Below are 20,118 nucleotides of genomic sequence, written 5' to 3'. Positions count from 1 at the left end.
CTTCCTTTTCCTTACGGAATTTAAGGAGACCTAACTTGGCAATCTTTCTCTTCTTTAAGCTGCTCAGAAGGACTTATTTCCCTCCTTTTGACAGTTTTCGACTGTTTCTGTCAGGGACAGTACAACCAATGTCAAGTATTTTCATTTTAAAATATGTACATTTCTGAGTCCAAATCAATCAGATTAAATTTAACATTGTTTCTCTTGGCCACCATTTTAGAAAAAACAAATCACTTCTCGTAGCAATTCCGACTTACGTGCATCAATCACGTGGGTTTATATGTATATCAACATGTATGATGGAGGCTTTGATACAACACTTTACGAAGCAATTTAATTTTACATGCAGAACATATATTTAGGGAAAGAGCAGATGCTTACTGCAGCAGTATGAGGTCCTCTTGTTCTTGGCTCAGGTAAAATGGGAGGGGCTTGAAAAGATTGCAGACACACTGACCACGAATGTGTTCGCCGTGTGTCACATTCACATGTGCACAGTGAAGTTTGCCAAAACACGTTTAGTTATCGGAATTCAGTCTGACTTTTGTACTTGCCTCTTTTGTATGGTTTATGCCAAGACTGATAAAAAATGATACAACATGCATTTTCGGTTTGCATGCGAATGTGTTGAATTATCCCTCTAAGAAACAAAAGTAAGACACATAACAGGTTGACCATTTGTGAGAGAAGTAAACTTATATAATGACAATTAGGATTTGATCAAATTTATTTCAATGAACAAACTAATGCAGATGACAGACCAACATAATGAGACTATAAATCAGCACTTGAGTACCCCTGAGATGTCTTTTCTTTTTTTTTTTTTTTAAAGTATTTTAAGTTGAAAACTAAAAAAAAATAAATAACTTTCTACGGGCAAGGTTATTCATAGTAAGCTGATTAAAAATAGCTCAAAAGGGTCCCAACATATGAAGTTTAAAATGAAAATAGTCTGAAGACTAAAATCATCGCAACGAGGCTGATGAACATGACGATGAGTAAAAAGTTGTTTTTGTCAGGTGATGTCAAGCTCCTCCACAAAAAGCTTATATAGGATTGTGACATCATTATTGAAGTGTTGCATCTCCTGTTCAATTGGAACATGAGGCTCTACCATTAATCACAGCTATGGTGACCTGTGTAACTCTACAACACGTATGTTTCCAAGCATCTACTTCTTTCTAGTTGATCCAGACTGCTTACTTACACATTCATATGTACTCCCCTAAACACACACAAACACAGTCAGATGTGAGTCTTCTTGACGTTACGTGGCGGTACGGGCGCAGCGTCTGGACACAGCCAGTGTCGCTCACAGTTTGGCTGCCATGAAATTGATGTGAGGTCTGACCAGAGGGAAGAGAGGCAGACTCCTCTTGAATTCTGTCATGTCCCGGACCAGCGCCGGCTGCAGAAACACAAAAAAAAACCATCTTTAAAGATCCTCTTTTTAGCTCACTAAGGACTAGTTGTCACATTAACAGAAACAATTTCAACATCCAAGCAAAACGCCAAGACAAGATTCATGTGTTTGTGAAAATGGAGTTCACCTGGGGCAGAGAGGGCGCAGGGGCCAAGTTGACATCGTTTTGAGCAGGAAATTCTCCAACCAGGGGACCTAAGAGACACGGTAAGGTCAGACTGAGCCGTGTGGTGTCCTTCTACTTGGTCACGTGACTGCAGATACTTACAGGTGTCCAGCTCTCTGGACAACACGTGAACTGACATCTTGTGTCTTTTAGGGGCATTCAGGGTTAGGCGCTCCTGTGGAGGGCACACAAAGGGTCAAGATGAAAATAAAACTGGAATCACAAGAGTCAGATTTTATTTTTATCCTGTGTGTGTGGTTGGTTAATCTACTTACACGGCAGAATTGCATAACGTCGTCTTTTGTTAACGTCTTCAGATGGGCCACCTCAATGTTATCTACGACACAAAGATGATCACAATGTTGGTATTCCTGCAAGCATTTTGTCTTACAGTTTACACTTTTATCTATGAACAGTACAACGCAATTAAAAAAAAAAAAAACACCTTTAAGAACCTCATCCTGAAACTAGGCTTTTATTGTCTACAGTGTCCAATATCCTGCTCCCTCTATCCAGCAATGTACTCTTAATGCGAAACATGAGCAATCACAGAAGAAATCAAAAGGTGAGGAGGACATTTGCAGCGCTAGCTCACCTCGATCAAAATTATACTGTTGGGAGATAATCTCTCCCCAGTACTTGGCACACTCAGCAGACAGCTTTTTGGGCTTGTCCAGGCGGCGGATGGCCAAGGCCTGGATGTGCTTCTGGAAGGCTTCCTCGCTCATCTCTTCCACCGATCTCTCCATGGTGCAAAGGAACGCTTCGATGCGGCTCTCCAGGTAGTGTGGCGCCTTTTCAGACTGGATGATGAAGCGAAGACCTTGGACCCCGTTCGCCCGCCTTGGCCCGCTGAACACAATGTAGCCTTTGGGGTCCAAAAGATAAATTGGGTTCGAGCTCAAAGCATAAAACACTGTTATAAAAGATATCAGGCTTCTCACCCAGCTGCTCTTTAGTTCTTAACGTGTTGAAGCACGGCTCGGAGATGATCTGACAGAAGAGCTCCAGCAGCATGTTCATGTGGGTCGTCTGCATGTCGGTCTGGTAGTAGATCTCGATGCCGCAGTTGTTATGCACGTTGTTCCTCTGCTGATAAACGTACCAGCCACCTGCCAGGAACGTGACAATATTCACCTTTTTTTTGCATGATCAAAAGAAAAGCATTGCAATGGCTCTCGGATGAATCCTAGTGGTTTGGAACTTTTTTCTGGATAGGCATGATGGAGGCCACTGTGCTCATTGCAATTCTCAAAGCAGCAAAAATGATTCTATTATTTATTATCTGTTCATAATATTAATATGTGTCCTTTTTTGGGCTCAATGACATCAATTCACATTTGCTGAGCACGAGTCTCCTTAGGTGGAATTTAGAATTTAATTGAAGCTTTTTCAAGTGTAAGGCTGCGTCACAGATGACGTGAGCATGCAAGAGGGGTGAGGGTCCTTCTCTGTGCTTGCAGTGTGAGACTGGCAGGGATTTTATGAGTGCTTTTCTGAAGTGTGAAGGACTTACCGTCTGGAACCTGTACCTCTCTGTAGCGGATCAGTTGGCTTGGTAGGAGAGGTTTGGTGCGTGCGTGCTCAATCAGAGTGTCCTCCACCATTTGGATCATGCCAAGAGCAGACTAATAACACGGCAAAGAAGGCAGAAAGAACAATTAGAAAGTGCTACAAATACAAAACATCAGGGAATATTTCTGATTGCATGCAAACACCAGAAATGATTTTCTGTTCTAAGAAGTAAAACACAAACTAACCTCCTTGGTGATGTTGCCATGAAGAAGGGCTTCGATATGTAACCGAGACAACAGCTGAGGTATGAAAGCCTTGAGGCGCTGGAGAGTTACATCTGGAATACAGATAATAGTTATTTAAAATAACATCTAGTATGTCTTACATCCCCCGCTGTCTCAAAAGGATCTTAAGAAATGAGGATACCATTGCTCAATCAAAATATATTTTAAAAAAAACAACAACAATCATCTCACCTTCTAGAGCATCTCTGAGTTCATCTTTGGTCCAAGCCACCTCAGTCATGAGTAGACGAAGGTAGTACATGGCGTGCTGGTGTGGTTGTTCTGCTCTGAAGTTATTCAAAGACCTCATGTACTGCAGAAAGAAATATATTAAAAAAATATATAAGCATAGTAAATACTGCACTGTAAAATTTCCTGGCTAGACCACAGCAATGGCGATAACGCCAATCGCGATTACCGCTTCCTTGATGATGTCAAAACGCTTCTCATCGATTTCAAATGTGGCCATCTTCTCAATGATCTTCTTCAAAAGGATGTCTTGCTTGTCATTGTAGCCTTTAACAGAAAGCTGGAACAGTGAGAAAGAGCCAGATTATTTAACAGATTGATCAATGTCAAAATGTAAGTTTAATCATTTTTATGAACTTGATGGTCATCTCTTGTGGGACGATTGGGTCTGGAGACAAGACAATCGAATCTGATACAGCCAGCCAGGGGGATGAAGCTGTTCATGCACGACCTTTTTATGGTGAAATATATCATTTTCAACACAGTGGTGCTGTATTGGGAGAAAGGAACATTCCTAGGAAACAATTGTTTTTCTGTGTAAAAACAATTTGAAAATAGAAGGAGATACAAGTTCATTTTTGAATTGCAGTGTCATCATTCTGTACCGAGAGACCACCATCATTTTCAACGAGAGGCTGTTAATGAGCAATACCAGCAAAGAGAGATTATTAGTGGATTATTCCAAACTTTACAGAAGGTTTGTGAGCGGAAAAAGGTTGTAGTAGTCAAGAAAAAACATTTCATTGACATTTGTTAATAGTACGGCTTCAAAATTTGAAGAAAGCTGATCTGGATTCAAAAAAGGAAAACGTCAGCATGTGCAAGCACCACTATTTGCTATGTCCGCCAAAGATGATGCGATGATAAGAGATACATTGCGGGTGGAGAAATGTAAATCGAGATAATGGAGTGGACTGCTTGAGCTTGCTGATATTTAGCCATTTGTGTTGACTCGAGCATTTTTGGGTTGAAACGTTTTGCAGTACATTGGTGTTTAACTTTTTGACAATTATGTTCCAGCTGATGTTAAAAAAAAAAAGCGCTCCTATTTACATAGATTATGGAGCAAACCATCCCTATAAAAGCCTTCATCTTGGAAACAACAAAGTGAGCAGGGGACAAGCAATCAATTTGACTTGCACATTCGAAAGTCCTCAAAGAGGACAGTTCACAGCACTTGCTTCACTTCCCCGCGGGACTCAAAAAGCTTACTTACAAGGATGGCATTCATCCCTGAGCCTATGCCATACACCAGCCCTGCCAGGCGGGCTGCATATGTATACTCTCTTAAATCATCCTTCAGTAACCTGAGCAACAGGTAGGTCATATTGCAGTGTAGCGGATCTGCATATAAGTAGCGACTACAGAAGGAGGGAGAACAAGAACAACAACAGACAGTTGATGGGAATGAGAGACATTGCAAATAGGTGAAGATTGACAGGAAGAGTATGTATATGCAGCCTCATGACTGTCCCGCACAAACATCAGGAGAAGCCTCACGCTTATTTTGATAGTTTCACAGCACAGGAACAAGCGTAAAAATCGACGTGCCCGAACTGAGGCACGAATAAAGGGATTCATAGGAATGAGTGTTTGGGGAAGATGAACGGAAGATAGACGCAAGATGGAAAAAAATCGGGATCGAACAAAAGCTATACTGACACCAGCCAGGTCTCGTTTATGCGTTTTATTTCCATAAGAATTTTTTCTTGAAGAAAAAGTAGATTATCTTTCACAATTAACGCCATTGAGGCCTGGCTGAGCCACTATAGCCCAGTCGGGGGAAGTGTAGGAAGGGGGGGGGACTTTTGGTTTGGGATGCAACAGAAATCTTACAACGAGGGAATCAGAATACTTACATACATCCCATAGACGGTATTTTGAAGGTCATAGTTCAAACCAGCTAGCTCGGCTGCATATGCATACTCGTTGAGGGAGTCCTTTAGGAGCTCCAGGTATAAATAAGCCATGTTACAATGTAATGGGTCCACATACGCAAACGGGCTGTAGAAAAATAGCAAGGGGTCACAGAAAGAAAGTGCATTTACAAATGACAATTATTTCCCTCTTTGACCTAGGAATCAAAATGCAGCAAAACAAAATATCACGCACACAATGTATACTATCAGCAAGTGAAGTTTTCTTGGAAATGCTTTCTTCAAATAATTTTGATACTTCTGAAAATCTTTGACCATACAAATATTTTTGCCATGCGCTGGCAGTATGTTGTCACATTTTTAACAGTCAGCACAAAACAAAGAAAAACAACAAACATTCTGCGCAATTAAGCTAATGCTGATGTGACAGAAATGGAGGAAAGGAACAAAAGCAGTTATTCTGAAGGAGTCATGACCAACTAATGTGTAATGGAATGATTGTGTGAGCTGATAAAGGTCATTTAAAAGGGTAATTTTGCAACCTTTCCGTCAGCAACCACATAATTACGTACCTGAAGAACTCAAAGTTCAGACACGCTTTGGGAAGAAAGAATTTGTCATCCTGCTTGAACCACACCTTGCTCATTGCTGTGTCCTAAAAAAAACACACAATAATAAAATGTCCTCAACCTTCTTTTAGCAAACACAATCACACCGGATTTTTTTTCTTCCTTTCTTCTACAATTAAAATCAAGCTCCTTGTGTACATTAATGATAAGTGGCACTCCAGGAATCTGACGTCAAAACACAGCCGCCAAGCCGCAACACACTCGCCTTGATTAAAGCAGGGACGGAAGCAGAGTCTTTCTCAAGAGGGTAAATTTCCAAGTTGGTCGGGATGAACTCATTTTTCATCGGTAACTTGAACTTGCCGTTGAGGTCAGCACTGGCCCATTTCTGAAACACATACATGGTTGAACGGTCTTAAGATGATGTCGTTCATCAGAAGCAAGAAGAATTTGACTGCCAGCACAGTGATGATTGATGATTGGCACTGTATTTGCAGAGATTCACCATGAGGGTCTCCATGGATATCGCCTCCTGCTTGTACTGCGTACCATACCATTCTTCTGCCTTGTCTGTTTCACCGTCAAATGACTTTGACACCAAAACAACCCTGGAAGTAGAGAATATGAGACATAACGCACACCCATACTTACTAGATCAAAAATTCATGCGTAATAAGCAATTTGGTGTTGTAGCTAAATTAGCTGTTAAATATATGCATGAGCATTATGTTACTTTCCGTCTACATGTGTTGCTCCACCATTTGTTTTCAAATATCCTGTATTATAATAATATATATATATATATATATATATAATATTGCACTAACCCAGTGCTTCTCAATCATTTTCTGTGATGCCCCCCCAGGGAGAAGAAAACATTTCACGCCCCCCCCATGCTTGTACCCTTATTAACATTAAAGAAAACAAAAAAATAAATAAAAAATAAAGATCAACTTACAATAAACAATAACTTTATTAATAACATTGTTTTTTTAGTCTGTAACAGAACAGATTCAATGTGCATCACTTTGCCTGAAATTAAAAAATAATTTATAATTATTTAAACTATAAACAACTGCCATTTTATGCTGAAAAAAATACAACAAAATAATAAACATACATATTATTAAATTAAATAACAGCGATAAATAATATTTAATTCAAAGTAATCAGCAACGTTAACTCAGGAGCACAATATATAAAACATTTTAACCTACAAAACAAAAATGAATAAAACAATTTGTGCCGTTTTTTTAATCAAAATGAGGCAGCATGACGGAGACCATATGCACGGCTGCAGGTAGTACCAGCTCTTCTGCAATGGTGTGGGGTTTTTTTTTTTGCACTGAGCAATTTGGTACGCTGCTTTATATGATGCTTACAGTGCTTGCTGATTGACTGAAGTAGCCTTCACAAAGAGGGATGATTGTTGGCAATATTCAGCCCGTTTTCGCTGAAAAACCTCAAGCATCTCATCAGCGTGAGTGAGCTGCAATGCTTTGAAGTGCCGCCTTAATTCATTTGACTTCATACTGTCCGCTGCCAACATTGTAAGGCACAGTAAACACACTGCTCTTTCCTCATCTCCCATCGTAGTCACACTGAAGCCGAGCGCTACGTACGCTTCGTCATCTTTCGTGTGACTCTCAATTCTCTTATCTCCGTCTCTCTCCGCCGTTCTTTTCAACCCTGTTCAATATTTTTCCATGGTGTCCCACTGCACTTTTTATCGCCTGCTCTGTGCTGTGCGTGCCTATGTTCCGTGCGCTCTACACTGTAGAGCGAATACTTAGTACCCTTTAATCTAGTACAGCCAAAAGAAAAGCATGTTCCCTGGTGTCACACAACGTAACGCCCCCCCCCCACTATTTGAGAAGGACTGCACTAACCTGACATATTCTGGTCTCAGCTTGTCCAGCACCATCTCAATCAAGTCTGGCCTAAAGTCTTCCAAAAGGTACTCTGCCGCTAGAACCTCTTCAAGTGGGTAATACTGAAAAAACAAATAAGACATGAACAGAAATGAGTCTCTAAGTTAAGAGCAGCATCAGGGTGAGTGTCAGGACAGGAAACAGAACCACCTACGTGTAGTAAACCAGACACTTTGGAGGTATAGCCACGGGGTCGCTCCTTGTCTTTAAATCGGAAGGCTACCTTGTTTAAATCCTGCAGAGAAAGACAGAATCAAAGTCATACAAATGGATAGCTCAAATTTAGTGTCAGTGAGAATATTTTGTGTTTCCCAAAAATACTGGAGTTACCTTGCACTCCTGAAACACCCATTCCTGAGGTCCCTCTCTACGCAGTTTCTGGATATACTGGAACATGTGAAAGATAATGTCTTCCACATGTACTGTTGGTGACACGCACGTGAAGAGGTTATTTTACAATTTAGAGTGTTCCGCAAACACCAGACTGGAAAACACGAAAGACTGCTTACAAAGGCCTTCTTCTGTCAAGTCGACATTGATGATGAAGAACATGAATCCTTTGGCTCCTTCTTTTTGGCCTCCAACAAGTGTATTCACCCATCCTTAAAAGAATGACAATTTCACTACTTAGGCACCCAATAATCATAATGATTCGATTTTTTTGAATCCTCATATGCTCAAATGTGTAATCCTTCGGTGTGCCCTACCTTTACTTTTTAGTTCCGATAACAAACTTCCAGGTCCTTCGTGACCTATCAGATGTCCCAGATAGTGTCCTGGATTTGACTTATAGAATTTCTGCAGGTCTGGGATGGGGAACGTCACGTACAGATTCCTTATGTCTTTTATGGGCACCACTTTGTAGAATTGCTGGCACAGCAAACAGGGAAAATAAAATTATTTTTTAAAATGTTATCTAATAATTCATCAGCAAAGGCAAAGAACAGCTGCTCACTTTTAGAAATTCATCTCGAAAGGGGTGATCAGGAAATTCCGGGATAGCCACGTTCTTGTTCTCTACTTCTGCAAATAACTTGACCACCATAGACGTCAGCTCATCTAAGGATTCTGTGGGTAAGGACGAGGTACGTAAAAAAAAAAAAATTGTCTGAGGCCAGATGCTCTTTACCAAATATTAGGATGTAAATCACATAACACATTGCCTCCTAAAAAAAATAAAATCTTCCTCTGGGTTGCCTTACCTCTTCCTAAAACACAGAGGCCCATTAGATTAGAGGAGTAATACGTCGAGTGAAACTTGAGGAGCTCCTGGCGGACATCAATGCCATCATTAGATGGTCTGGTCTCAAGGGTCAGCTTGTTACCTAGAATGGACAGGGCACATCATATTTGCTTCTTGAATACAATAATATATTTGTAAACGAGCCGAAATGCTGCACTGTGATGCTAACCTGTTCCAAATTTACTGAAGGGGTGATGTGGGTTGCCAGTGGCCTTCTCGAGTTGAAAGAGTCTCCAAGCATCATTCATCAGGTTCTTGTCATGCTCAGAGTCCACAGCATTCACCTCGCGGTCCTTACAGCTCTCGTCAAAGAGCGGGCACAAGAAGAACTGGGCAAACCTAAAGATGACATTATGACACAGTGGATCATTATTCAGAAAATGCTTCGTGACAATAAATTTAAATTGGGAATGCCGTTTTAAACCATGAGAGGAAATGATTTAGAAATACCGTCGAAGGCAAATCATTGTTTTTGAAAGATGAAATAGAATCAAATAAATAGTCCTTTACCTATCGAGAGCTCCTTGTAAGTGCTCATGAGACACATCAAAGTAATAATTTGTGTGCTCTCCACTGGTGAAGGCATTGGAGCTGCCAGCGTGCTCACTCAAGAACTGGCTGTACTCATTCTCTTTTGGGTATTTCTTTGTGCCCAGGAACAGCATGTGTTCACAAAAGTGCGCCAAGCCGGCGATGTTCGCCGGGTCGGATAATGAACCTGAAATTTCAAAGTAGACTGATCACTGAGGCGAGGATACATTCTTCGCTATACTGCAGATGATGGGTATACCACATAGAAATGTTCTTTATTTCTTACCAATGTGGACATCCAAAGCAGCGGAGGATTTGTCTGTCGTTGGGTCACTGATGAGCATGGCCCTCAATCCATTGTTGAACTCCAGGCCTCTGTAAAGTCGCTTGTCCTCGGGGGAGCGAATTATGTCTGCGACCACACTCTTCAGAGCTGGGTCAATCATTCTAAGTGGAGAAGATGACACCAGCCTATAATAGGGAGGATGTATACAGTATGAGCACAGATATTCATATATATTCAAACCCTAATTCCAATGAAGTTGGGACGTAAATAGGAACACAGTGATCGTTTTCAGCCTATATTCGATTTAAGACAAGACATCGAATGTTTAAACTGAATAACTTTGCTGGCACCTGAAGAAAACTCTGCACGTAAGTGGCAAGGTCGAAAAAAGCTTTTCATTTACACTGTGAAATAAATGTTAGGCTACATCGCACAACCATAAAACAAACCTGGCCACGTAACAGTTTTCATGAGGTCAAAGTTCCTAAAGCCTTCGGGTGGAAATTGGAAGGAGGCAGCCACCTCTTAATTTACGTTAATATGAAATTGTAAAGTTGTGTGGTTACTCTTATAAATATCACAATAGAGACCCCATGAACACTTGGCTTTACATGACAAGTAATACAGCATTTATTGAACTGAACTCTGAACTCCAACCACCAGCCAAGTTAATAACTCTATGGACACTACATTAGCATCCGTCTGCAATTTAAAATTACATTTTGCGATTTAAGCACTTTGAAGGAGAAAGGTCTGTAGTGTATACGGGATGTGGGGAGCCGCCCACTGGAATGAAAACCTGACTCATCAATAATGAATGTTGGGGCCATCAGCGAGAAACTAGATTAAATGGCAGTCGAATTGTATTATACAGTTCTATGAAATACATACAACACGCACTGATCCTTTAGAGTCCTTGCACCAAACAAGATGTAAGGCAGATCATTTAAGAAGAAACACAGGAAGTGGTTAAGATGGAAAGCGGAGATCAACCACCCGGCTTAACACGGCCCTGACCAGTGTCTGTAGCGAGGACTAGCTAGCGTGACTTCATGCGATAACAACACATTTACTTCTTATAACCATATAAATCGCCATGTAACACTTACGCAAATCCTTTGTTGAGATTGGGGCCGCTTCCTGCTGCTTGGAAATATTTCGTGCACTGCGCCGTTCGATTGATACACTTATACATACTTTGCATCCATGGACAACAAACCTTGCCTTTCACACCGCCATCTTAGTTCAGACAATAAAAGTCGATCCCAGATGTCATCGAGAAGTTGCGCAGGGTGTAAAAACGCTTAATTCGTTTTTGTAACAATGGGGTATAACTTTGAAGGTCATTAAAACGTGTTCCTAATGCGCGCAAAATACTACGAAGCAATAAAATGTGACTTACGCGTGTATCGATTATAAGGCTTGTAAGTTGAGTGTGATAGATCGATCTGGTTTCAAAGCTTTGACTTGTTTGCGCGTGCACAGCTGTCAGCAGACAAATGGCCACGTACTTCTTGAATATACAACGTGCTGTTTCAACAAATTCGTCACAAATTTCGTAATGTCTTGCGACGTTGATCGAATGAAAGGGGCCCTGTAGGAAATATTAACGTTGCGTTCTGTTTAACTTAAAAACCTTGGCTTTCTTTGGGTGTTTTTGATATTCTACTTGCCTTAAAAGTCTGGATAATCGCCACACAACCGTGTAAAAAGACAACACAAAAAGAAGCATTTCATAATTATTTTGATGTAAAAATAAATAGGGTTTCTATTTATAATGGCACTGATACGGGGATCGTGTTTAATTCCCATCCATGGAAAAAAACTACAGTATAAGTGACACAAAAAAAAGTCTGTTACACGCTTATTTGAAGCTAGGCAAGTCTATATTAAGTTACTCAAATGTAATTGATGTCAACACATACAACCACTAGATGGAGACACATCTCTTCCTCATTCACAATTTTTTCCTCAATCAAACTGCACTCAAGTAGGTTATTTGCTTCTAAACTGTATTACTGAAACATATCCAGACAATGATTCTGATTGTAAGCAGGTAGAGTATTTGCGTGGCCCTGCATTTTAAAACCCACAAAACACACTTTTTTTTTTTTTTTTTACTTCATATGGAATAAGCACAGTCACGCTGACCCCCCAAATAACAATTAGGTTAAAGTACAAAGACCAAAATGATGTAAAACAAGCAGAGTTAACTTGTGTGTTTACTTTGAAAAGACTCACACTGTTGTCATTGACTTTGCTCCTCCTCTTTTAAAAATTTACCTCATGCTCAGCTCTGTCACTTAGACAAGGACAACCAGAGCGAACAAGACCTCCTGACTGGGTGAGAGACCACCTGAGCAAGAATGGAGGAATCAACTAAGGAAAAAAAAGTTGTAGCAGTGGTGGGGGGTGGACTGGTAAGACAAAATTAAAGTAAAACCCTTTTTTTTCTTTTTTTTCTTGAGTCATACATTGCTTTTCCCTTTTTGATACATTGTGGGTCAAATTCACTTTAAGTAAATATACTGTAGCTGGAGCAGCTTCATAAATGTAACTAATTTAAATTTTGGAAGTCTGTCAGTGACAAGAACACCCCATCTTTTCTTTTAGGTTGGTGCACTGAATGCCTGCTTCTTTGCCAAAAGAGGTTTTCATGTACATGTGTTTGAAACTCGGGATGGTATGACAGATATTTGAATCTCCCCTGAGCCATAGAGCAAGTCTTTATCTGATAATGTGATGAAATGGTGATAAAGTCATTGTCTGACCTCTTGGCCAGATATCCGGCAAGCAAAAATCGTGAAGGGGAGAAGTATCAACTTGGCTTTATCTCACAGAGGCCGCCAGTCACTCAAGCATGTCGGAATGGAGGAGAAGGTTTGTTGACATCATTTATTGCTATAGGAGGACATAAACAACAGCCAAGCAGGAAGAACTCATGAGAAAGTTAAATTTGAAATTTTAAAGCTAATTGAATGTTACTATACACATTGACAACCAACCATTTCGACTCACCTTCACACCTATGTACAGTTTATTAACTTAAGAAGCATGTCACAATCGCTCCCAGCAGCATTAACATTGTAAACGCAACACTGGTGCAAACAAACGTCATAAAAAAAGTGAGGCCTGCGGGTTTTTTTTTCCGGATCTTCAGAAGTGGCATCTTTATTTGAGCTATTTAAGAGATTTTTGACTGAACAGGTCTGGAGGTAATCTGACTGGGTTGTGGTCTCTGGAAATGAACTCAGCTTTCCAAAAAATGTAACTAGCCATGGTTAATTATTGATTTAAGTGAGGCAAATACTTTTCTTTCCACACAGGACCAGGTAGCTTTGAATATAATGTATATATTTTTCCCATAAAAACCTATTTTAAATATGAATTTTATGTTTACTTGGGTTTTCTTTGTCTGACATTCACATTTGTTTGATGATCTTAATAAAGTGGGGAAACTGCAAAAAAAAAATGATGCATTGGAGAACAAGTTAAATACTTTTGGGAAATATCGTCAAATGTCCGTCAGTATTTACTCCTTCATTCTTGCATTGGAAAATGTATAGTTTAATATTGTAATACTGCTATCTTCATTTGTTGAGGCTTTCTGCTATATTGTGTTGCTTCTTCTTTTAGATTGTCTCCCGAGGAATCCCCATGCATGCAAGAATGATCCATTCACCAAATGGTGTGCAGTCCCCAATTCCATATGGCAAAAAGGGCCAGGTTTGAAATATTTATTCTTGCTTTTCACGCAATAATGAACAAACATTAAAACAAAAAAATGAATAATTGCTTGTCTAGCTTGCCCTGTTAATTGAAAATAGCATTTATCTGTCTAAAAATGATTGTTTGTTGCTGAGGACACAGAGATGGGAATTATCATGAACGTATGAATCTCAGGCGGTTTTCAATTTTCAGTGAACAGCATGTTGCCTATTTGTGGAGCTGTAGCTGCACTAATGAGACATTGTTTTCACTTCAGTACATCCTGTCTGTCGACCGAGCCAATCTGAACAAAGAGCTGCTAACAGGTAGGACCATTAACTGGCTTTCTATAGTTCCGCTAAAGTAACTCACTGCATTAACACTACACAGACAAATGTGACAAGACTGCAGTCATAACAGTGACCAAATTAAAGTAGCTCTTTGAATTTGAAGTGCAATTAAACTAAATCTACAAAGCCCTTGCGAAACATCAAGTATTTGATCAATTGATAAAGATTATACTGGTATATACAAGCCAAGTATAATATAGCAAAATCCTTGATTGCACTGAACTATTAATTTTATGGCGTCTTGTAGTTAAATTTAAAGTGTGTGTGAACTGTTTCCCTCATTTTTATCAGTGAGTCGCAGCTGTATTATGAAGTCGTACCTTAGTTTCCACTCTGAGATAATGTCTGGCAGTCTTTTAATTAAACTTGATCTTATCAGGACAAATGAGACTCCTGCAATGACAGCAAAAAGAAATGTGAAAACTTAAAGCTTCAACATTTTTTTTTCTTATTAACTAACAGAGGCTGAGACGTATGCAAACACCAAGTTGAACTTTGACCACAAACTACAGGATTGGAGTGCTGAATCGGGTTTAATGACCTTTATCAGGTACGTTTTTGTAACAATGAATCCAGATAGGTACAAGAACATGCACTCACCCTTACCTGCATAATATATTAAGGCTTCTGTGTTTTTATTGGTTTGTGTACCTGACATACAAGTGCATGTGGCCTTGACCATGTTTACTGTCACGCTAATCTCAGTGGTCTTTGAAGCCTCTCAATGGTTTATTTTCTTTCTAAATGCAATACAAGCTAATTAACAATGAAACACCTCAAGCGACACACCTTATTGATTCAAACAGTTTTTCATATTTAGTTCATCCTTTAATAATCCTATATTGTGCTCATTTTTACGTGTTGATTTAATGTCTGGTGGCCATTAATGTAGTCAGTTGAATGAGTCACATGAATGCATTTTCATACACTGAGGAAGACGTGCATTCTAAAATCACATACCCCTGGGAGCTCGAACGCGATCCACATTTGCTCGCTTTTACATCCTTGAACCGTGACAGCTAATTTGTTATCTACAGCTTGTGGAATTATTTATTCAAGAATGTCTTGTGCTCCATAATGGGATAAAACGATATGATAATGGAGTATTGGATCACATTACATAATGAAGTAATTGATGTGCAGGTTTTTCCGAATTTTCCTGTGAATTTCAGGCCGGACGGATCCAAAACGCAGATCGAAGCAGACCTCATTGTCGGTTGTGACGGAGCATTTTCAGCCGTTCGCAAGCAATTCCTTCGTCAGAGCCGCTTTAACTACAGTCAGACTTACATCCCCCATGGCTACATGGAGCTCACCATGCCGCCTGTCAACGGAGAGGTCAGTTCTGCTTCTAGTGCAAGAATTGAACTTTTCACACTCAAATGTTTTCTTGTCCATCCTCAGTTTGCCATGAAGGCTAATTATCTCCATATTTGGCCACGGAACACATTCATGATGATTGCGCTCCCCAATTTGGTAAGAGGGATCCATGTTTTTCCTCTTCACTTTGGATGTACGGATTAAAATGTCATCACCTGACATCATTTGCATATATTCCCGGCTAATCAGAAGCTTTGGAATCGATGAACCCTCAATGATGCCATTAGTGGGTTAATTAACCTCATTTGCCAGTCGGAACCGACGAATCAGTCACACGGCAAAATGTCTTCATCTACTTTTTACAAAGAGTGTTTTTATTTCTTTTTAGTATTAAAACCTTTCTCTGTCGCTCCTGTCTATCTTAATCCCCAAATGATTTTTCCGCATGGCTGAGTCAGCGAGTGCTCCTTTACTCTCTCAAGGTTAAAGCTGCAGACTTGAAAGTGCTTCAGAGCTCTCACTCAATGTCCTTAGCACCTAGAATGTCTTTGCACAGCAAAAAAAAAAAAAAACAAGATGTGCGACTGCTGCTGTAGAGAAATGATTGCAGAGACAATTTGTCCCTTTAGGAGTCATTTCTGTTATTTTAAATATATGTGGGTTGTTTCATCAGCCTTACAGGAGAAAAACGATTTTAGTATTCCATCAGTACCTGACAGAGAATCATGCCTCTCCTGAATGAGAAAAAATCGATGCAAATTTCTTTTGTTCTTTATAGGACAAGACGTTTACCTGCACTCTCTTCATGCCCTTTGAAGAGTTTGCAAAGATCACCACAGGAGATGAAGTCATCGAGTTTTTCCAAAAATACTTTCCCGACGCCATACCGTTAATAGGAGTGTAAGCAACGTACTGACCTTCACCTCAATTTACCATTTCATCCTCTTTTGCATCCTTTTCTCCATCCAATCAAGCCATGCCATCCTCAGAATATTTCCAAGTCATCAAATCCATCCACACAAGCACAGTCTGTGAAGTGTGAAATTGAAGTCATGTATTTATTCCACCCCGATTTTAATTGAAGGTGAAGCCTTTGTTGGGGCTGACAGAGCTCCACCAAACGCTCCAGGCTTCCTCCCAGCACTGACTTGATTTGGAGCATGGAGAGCAAACAATTGAATGTGTGCTTTAGTTCCACGAATAGTCGCTGTAGCTTAGTCAGATGGGATGACGATGCAGTGAGAAAAAAACCCCATTACAACCCAAGTGTGCTTTGTTTACAATCATGTAGCTGTCCAACAAACAGGCATAATCAGTTCAATATTTTAATTTTTCCCCCCCAAGTGTGCTTTGTTTACAATCATGTAGCTGTTCCAACAAACAGGCATAATCAGTTCAATATTTTCTTTTTTTCTCCAGTGATGCTCTCAAAAGGGATTATTTCCGATTGCCTGCCCAGGCCATGGTGTCCGTCAAGTGCTCCCCGTATCATATTGGAGACAAATGTGTCCTTATGGGCGACGCGGCTCATGCAGTGGTGCCTTTCTACGGGCAAGGAATGAATGCTGTAAGTAACACCAAGGGAATGGACGGATGGACAAAAATGCAAATATAGATTTGTTAATCCATGTCTGTTTTTTAGGGTTTTGAAGATTGCATTGTTTTTGATGAAATAATGGAGCAGTTCAATGACGATTTCAGTAAGTGCATGTGATATAAACAATGATGTGTGATGGGGTCCAATGAAGAATTTTACCGCTGCTTTTTACACAGGTGCTGTACTGCCCGAGTATTCCAGAGTGCGAGTTCCAGATGACCATGCAATCGCAGATCTGGCCATGTACAATTACATTGAAGTAATACATGTTTATTTCACCCCGTATTGTAAAATGCAACATATTGTGAACAAGGATTGTGATTAGGTGGACAAGGGTGGGAGAATATTAATACATTGATTTACATCACATATACTGTAAAGGATCCCAGGCAGGACAACAAACACAGGTATCATTTTTAAGTGCATTTTAAGTATGTATCAAAAATTTAAATGTAGTCTAAAATTGAATCCAAAGTAACTTCCTTTATTGTATATCTGAAGTACACAGCAGATCTTGATAAACTGGATCCAATGTACAGATCCGGTAATTTATTTCATGAATATAATGTATGCTAATTTATCCAGTGCAAGCTTAAAGACAGAATGCAAATGACGTCAAATTCAAATGAGGAAGGTAAATAGCAGCTGACTCAAACATTGGGAAAATGATGGCCAGACAATACACACAAAGGAGCCCAAATGTCAATGAAACGTGACAATTGAAATAATCCTCATCTTGATTTATACAACATTGATTTGAACTGAGAAATTCATTTCTCATGCTTTCATTTCAATGCATTTGTGGTATTCATTTCAAAACCTGCCCGCTGTTTATTTTGCAGATGCGAGCTCACGTCAACTCCAAATGGTTCCTTTTCCGAAAGAGTGTCGATAACATCCTCCATTTCCTCATGCCAAAGACAATAATCCCACTTTACACCATGGTAAATGCAAAATATAAAGCATAAGGTGAAATATTACGCCCACTTTTAAAATAAGCAGTATTCTTTACCCCAATTAGGTGACGTTCACAAGAACACGTTACCATGAAGCTGTGAATCGCTGGCACTGGCAAGACAAAGTAAGTCCCTGAAATCCATCCATCCACTAATAGACTGCCAGATGTGTGGTGACATTTAAAGTGCTTCACATCAAATTGACGATAAAAAAAAAAAGATGGTTCCTCTAGGAAGCTTTAATTCGATTTTTTTGGTGCCACTCAATACATTTGAGTAATGAGTTCAGTACACTGCAGCCTGGTTCACCTCGGCTGTGCAGTTCCCTGACCTCTGTAAAGGGCATGCATCTTGGCAGTGAATTGAACAAAGACCAAAACTGTGGCACAGTGTTAACCTTGGAGATGTTTTTAAACAAGAAAAACAAACATCACCCTGTGTCAATGCTTTTTTTTGCCTCCTATTCAATACAGTAATGTTCCAGATTAGAACACAGACTAACATGTATTCGGGTAAATAACTCCACTTGAATGCTATTTGAGGAAATTCAGTATTATTTTATTTGTATATTCAAAGCATGTTGTACCCTAGTAAAAAAAAAACAATCTATTATAATTCATCTGGAAAATATTAGTCTGATTTTTGATGCAATATAAAGTGCACTGCAACAAATCGGAGAGTCATTTGTTTTTATAAATGCAGCAAATGCAAATAAAGCTTAGCCTGAAAGTTTGAGCTCTTCACATTTTCATAAAATTAACAGAGTGGGATTTGAATGTAAATATTGTACTGCAATTTTTTAAAATATTTTATTTCTTTCACAGGTGATTAATCGGGGCCTGTTTTTTGCTGCTACAGGAGCAATTTTGGGAGGCTCTATAGTGCTCATCAAAAATCCCCCACAAATCAACAAGCTCAGCATTCCTACTGAGAAACTGTTAAACAAGCTTGCAGGATTTGGTACCTCCTTAACTCACATATGACGCTGAGTGTACCAATTACAACATCACTCACAGTGATGAAATGTATTCAATGAATTCTCATGCTGCGAGACAAAATGTCTCAAATGATGCTCAATTAAATTCATTACTGTGATTCATTTTATGAAAATGGCACTTGATTAGCACAGTTGTCAGATTAGATTTATTCAATATGATACATTTTATTTGGAATCATTTTAAAATAGTACCACTTCTATTACTAAACAAAGATAGAATACAAATAATTATATTGCTAGACTAGTGACTCAATGGCTTTAGTCCACATAGACTTGGGGATCATTTGGATCCAGGTCGGCATTTTCTGCTCAAAGCATTATGAGCAGCCACATTGTCATTTTGAATCATCCATGTTATGACCTGACACAATTTTCTACTCTTTGCACACCTTGAATGAAGCACAGGATCTTTTTTTAATAGATGTGCTGGTTGATCAGCGACTGTAAACATGTTCAATGGCTGTAGAGAGCCGAGGTAACAGTTGTGCAATATACTCTGGGGAGAAAGATCCTACTTTGTAAATATACAGCATTGTTCATGACGCCGGTCCTGGAACTCTTCTGACAGACGGAGCCGACTCCAAAACGAAAAAAAGTCTGTATGCCTTGAAGTCCGAGTTTTCTCTTATCTTGCTCACAGTCCTCCTCATACATACTGTAGAATTCTGCCATTTTCAACAGTGACACTGGAAAGATTTGGATTGAAAATACTCAACGCAAATTAGTTCGATAATAAAAAATAGTATCTCTTTATTAAATCCATGAACACATTTTAAGTGTCATAGCAGCGTGTATGACTGTAAGCAATACCCAATTGCTTTTAAATACCAACCATAGTTGAACTCAGTTACTAGATTAAAGATTAAAAGATTAAAGTCCCAATGATCGTCACACACACACCTGGGTGTGGTGAAATTTGTCCTCTGCATTTAACCCATCCCCGTGTGATTTTAATCCATCCCCTGGGGGAGAGGGGAGCAGTGAGCAGCAGCGGTGCCGCGCTCGGGAATCAGTTGGTGATCTAACCCCCCAATTCCAACCCTTAATGCTGAGTGCCAAGCAGGGAGGCAATGGGTCCCATTTTTATAGTCTTTGGTATGACCCGGCCGGGGTTTG

General features: G+C 39.7%; 2 protein-coding genes across 4 annotated transcripts; one reads left to right on the top strand and one right to left on the bottom strand.

Annotated features, from left to right (window-relative positions):
• Nucleotides 1–670: 670 nt before the first annotated feature.
• Nucleotides 671–11,337, bottom strand: ide (insulin-degrading enzyme). 3 transcript variants are annotated; one of them, XM_037271881.1, is made up of 25 exons: nucleotides 11,184–11,337; nucleotides 10,075–10,259; nucleotides 9,768–9,975; nucleotides 9,427–9,596; nucleotides 9,217–9,339; nucleotides 8,970–9,082; nucleotides 8,722–8,884; nucleotides 8,524–8,616; nucleotides 8,345–8,436; nucleotides 8,169–8,249; nucleotides 7,973–8,076; nucleotides 6,589–6,691; nucleotides 6,349–6,471; nucleotides 6,087–6,169; nucleotides 5,497–5,641; nucleotides 3,807–3,917; nucleotides 3,581–3,701; nucleotides 3,350–3,441; nucleotides 3,106–3,217; nucleotides 2,534–2,701; nucleotides 2,185–2,457; nucleotides 1,865–1,926; nucleotides 1,692–1,764; nucleotides 1,551–1,618; nucleotides 671–1,408 (listed from the first exon to the last, which is right to left on the bottom strand). In XM_037271881.1, the coding sequence occupies exons 1-25, from the start codon at nucleotides 11,276–11,278 to the stop codon at nucleotides 1,313–1,315; spliced, it is 3,057 nt and encodes a 1,018-aa protein (XP_037127776.1). In that variant the 5' UTR covers nucleotides 11,279–11,337; the 3' UTR covers nucleotides 671–1,312. The 3 variants fall into 3 exon arrangements, with proteins under 3 accessions (XP_037127776.1, XP_037127778.1, XP_037127779.1); XM_037271883.1 differs by lacking the exon at nucleotides 5,497–5,641 and adding an exon at nucleotides 4,854–4,998 and having other exon boundaries at nucleotides 1,313–1,408; XM_037271884.1 differs by having other exon boundaries at nucleotides 1,313–1,408; nucleotides 10,075–10,235; nucleotides 11,184–11,336.
• A 985-nt stretch (nucleotides 11,338–12,322) lies between these two features.
• On the top strand, nucleotides 12,323–19,544 carry LOC119135066 (kynurenine 3-monooxygenase). The gene is made up of 15 exons (XM_037272395.1): nucleotides 12,323–12,494; nucleotides 12,688–12,757; nucleotides 12,857–12,954; nucleotides 13,711–13,800; nucleotides 14,060–14,108; nucleotides 14,595–14,682; nucleotides 15,305–15,470; nucleotides 15,537–15,608; nucleotides 16,231–16,352; nucleotides 16,872–17,019; nucleotides 17,095–17,152; nucleotides 17,226–17,308; nucleotides 17,892–17,993; nucleotides 18,071–18,130; nucleotides 18,830–19,544. Exons 1-15 carry the CDS (start codon nucleotides 12,441–12,443, stop codon nucleotides 18,986–18,988), a joined length of 1,419 nt encoding a protein of 472 aa, XP_037128290.1. The 5' UTR covers nucleotides 12,323–12,440; the 3' UTR covers nucleotides 18,989–19,544.
• The last annotated feature ends 574 nt before the right edge of the window (nucleotides 19,545–20,118 follow it).

Source organism: Syngnathus acus, chromosome 15 (assembly GCF_901709675.1).
Source record: "Syngnathus acus chromosome 15, fSynAcu1.2, whole genome shotgun sequence".
In the NCBI taxonomy this organism is placed as follows: Eukaryota; Metazoa; Chordata; class Actinopteri; order Syngnathiformes; family Syngnathidae; genus Syngnathus; species Syngnathus acus.
Note: the sequence above shows the minus strand (reverse complement) of the source record. Positions and strands in the feature narration are given on the sequence as shown.

Excerpts from the sequence above, each read along its gene's own strand:
- ide (XM_037271881.1), bottom strand. The coding sequence starts at position 11,278 with ATGCAAAGTATGTATAAGTGTATCAATCGAACGGCGCAGTGCACGAAA. Across the intron at positions 8,617-8,721 it reads ATCGGAACTAAAAAGTAAAG|GATGGGTGAATACACTTGTT; the intron begins GTAGGGCACACC and ends CATTCTTTTAAG. Across the intron at positions 3,218-3,349 it reads ATGGCAACATCACCAAGGAG|TCTGCTCTTGGCATGATCCA; the intron begins GTTAGTTTGTGT and ends CCGTGTTATTAG.
- LOC119135066 (XM_037272395.1), top strand. The coding sequence starts at position 12,441 with ATGGAGGAATCAACTAAGGAAAAAAAAGTTGTAGCAGTGGTGGGGGGT. Across the intron at positions 12,495-12,687 it reads CAGTGGTGGGGGGTGGACTG|GTTGGTGCACTGAATGCCTG; the intron begins GTAAGACAAAAT and ends CTTTTCTTTTAG. Across the intron at positions 17,020-17,094 it reads ACGGGCAAGGAATGAATGCT|GGTTTTGAAGATTGCATTGT; the intron begins GTAAGTAACACC and ends TCTGTTTTTTAG.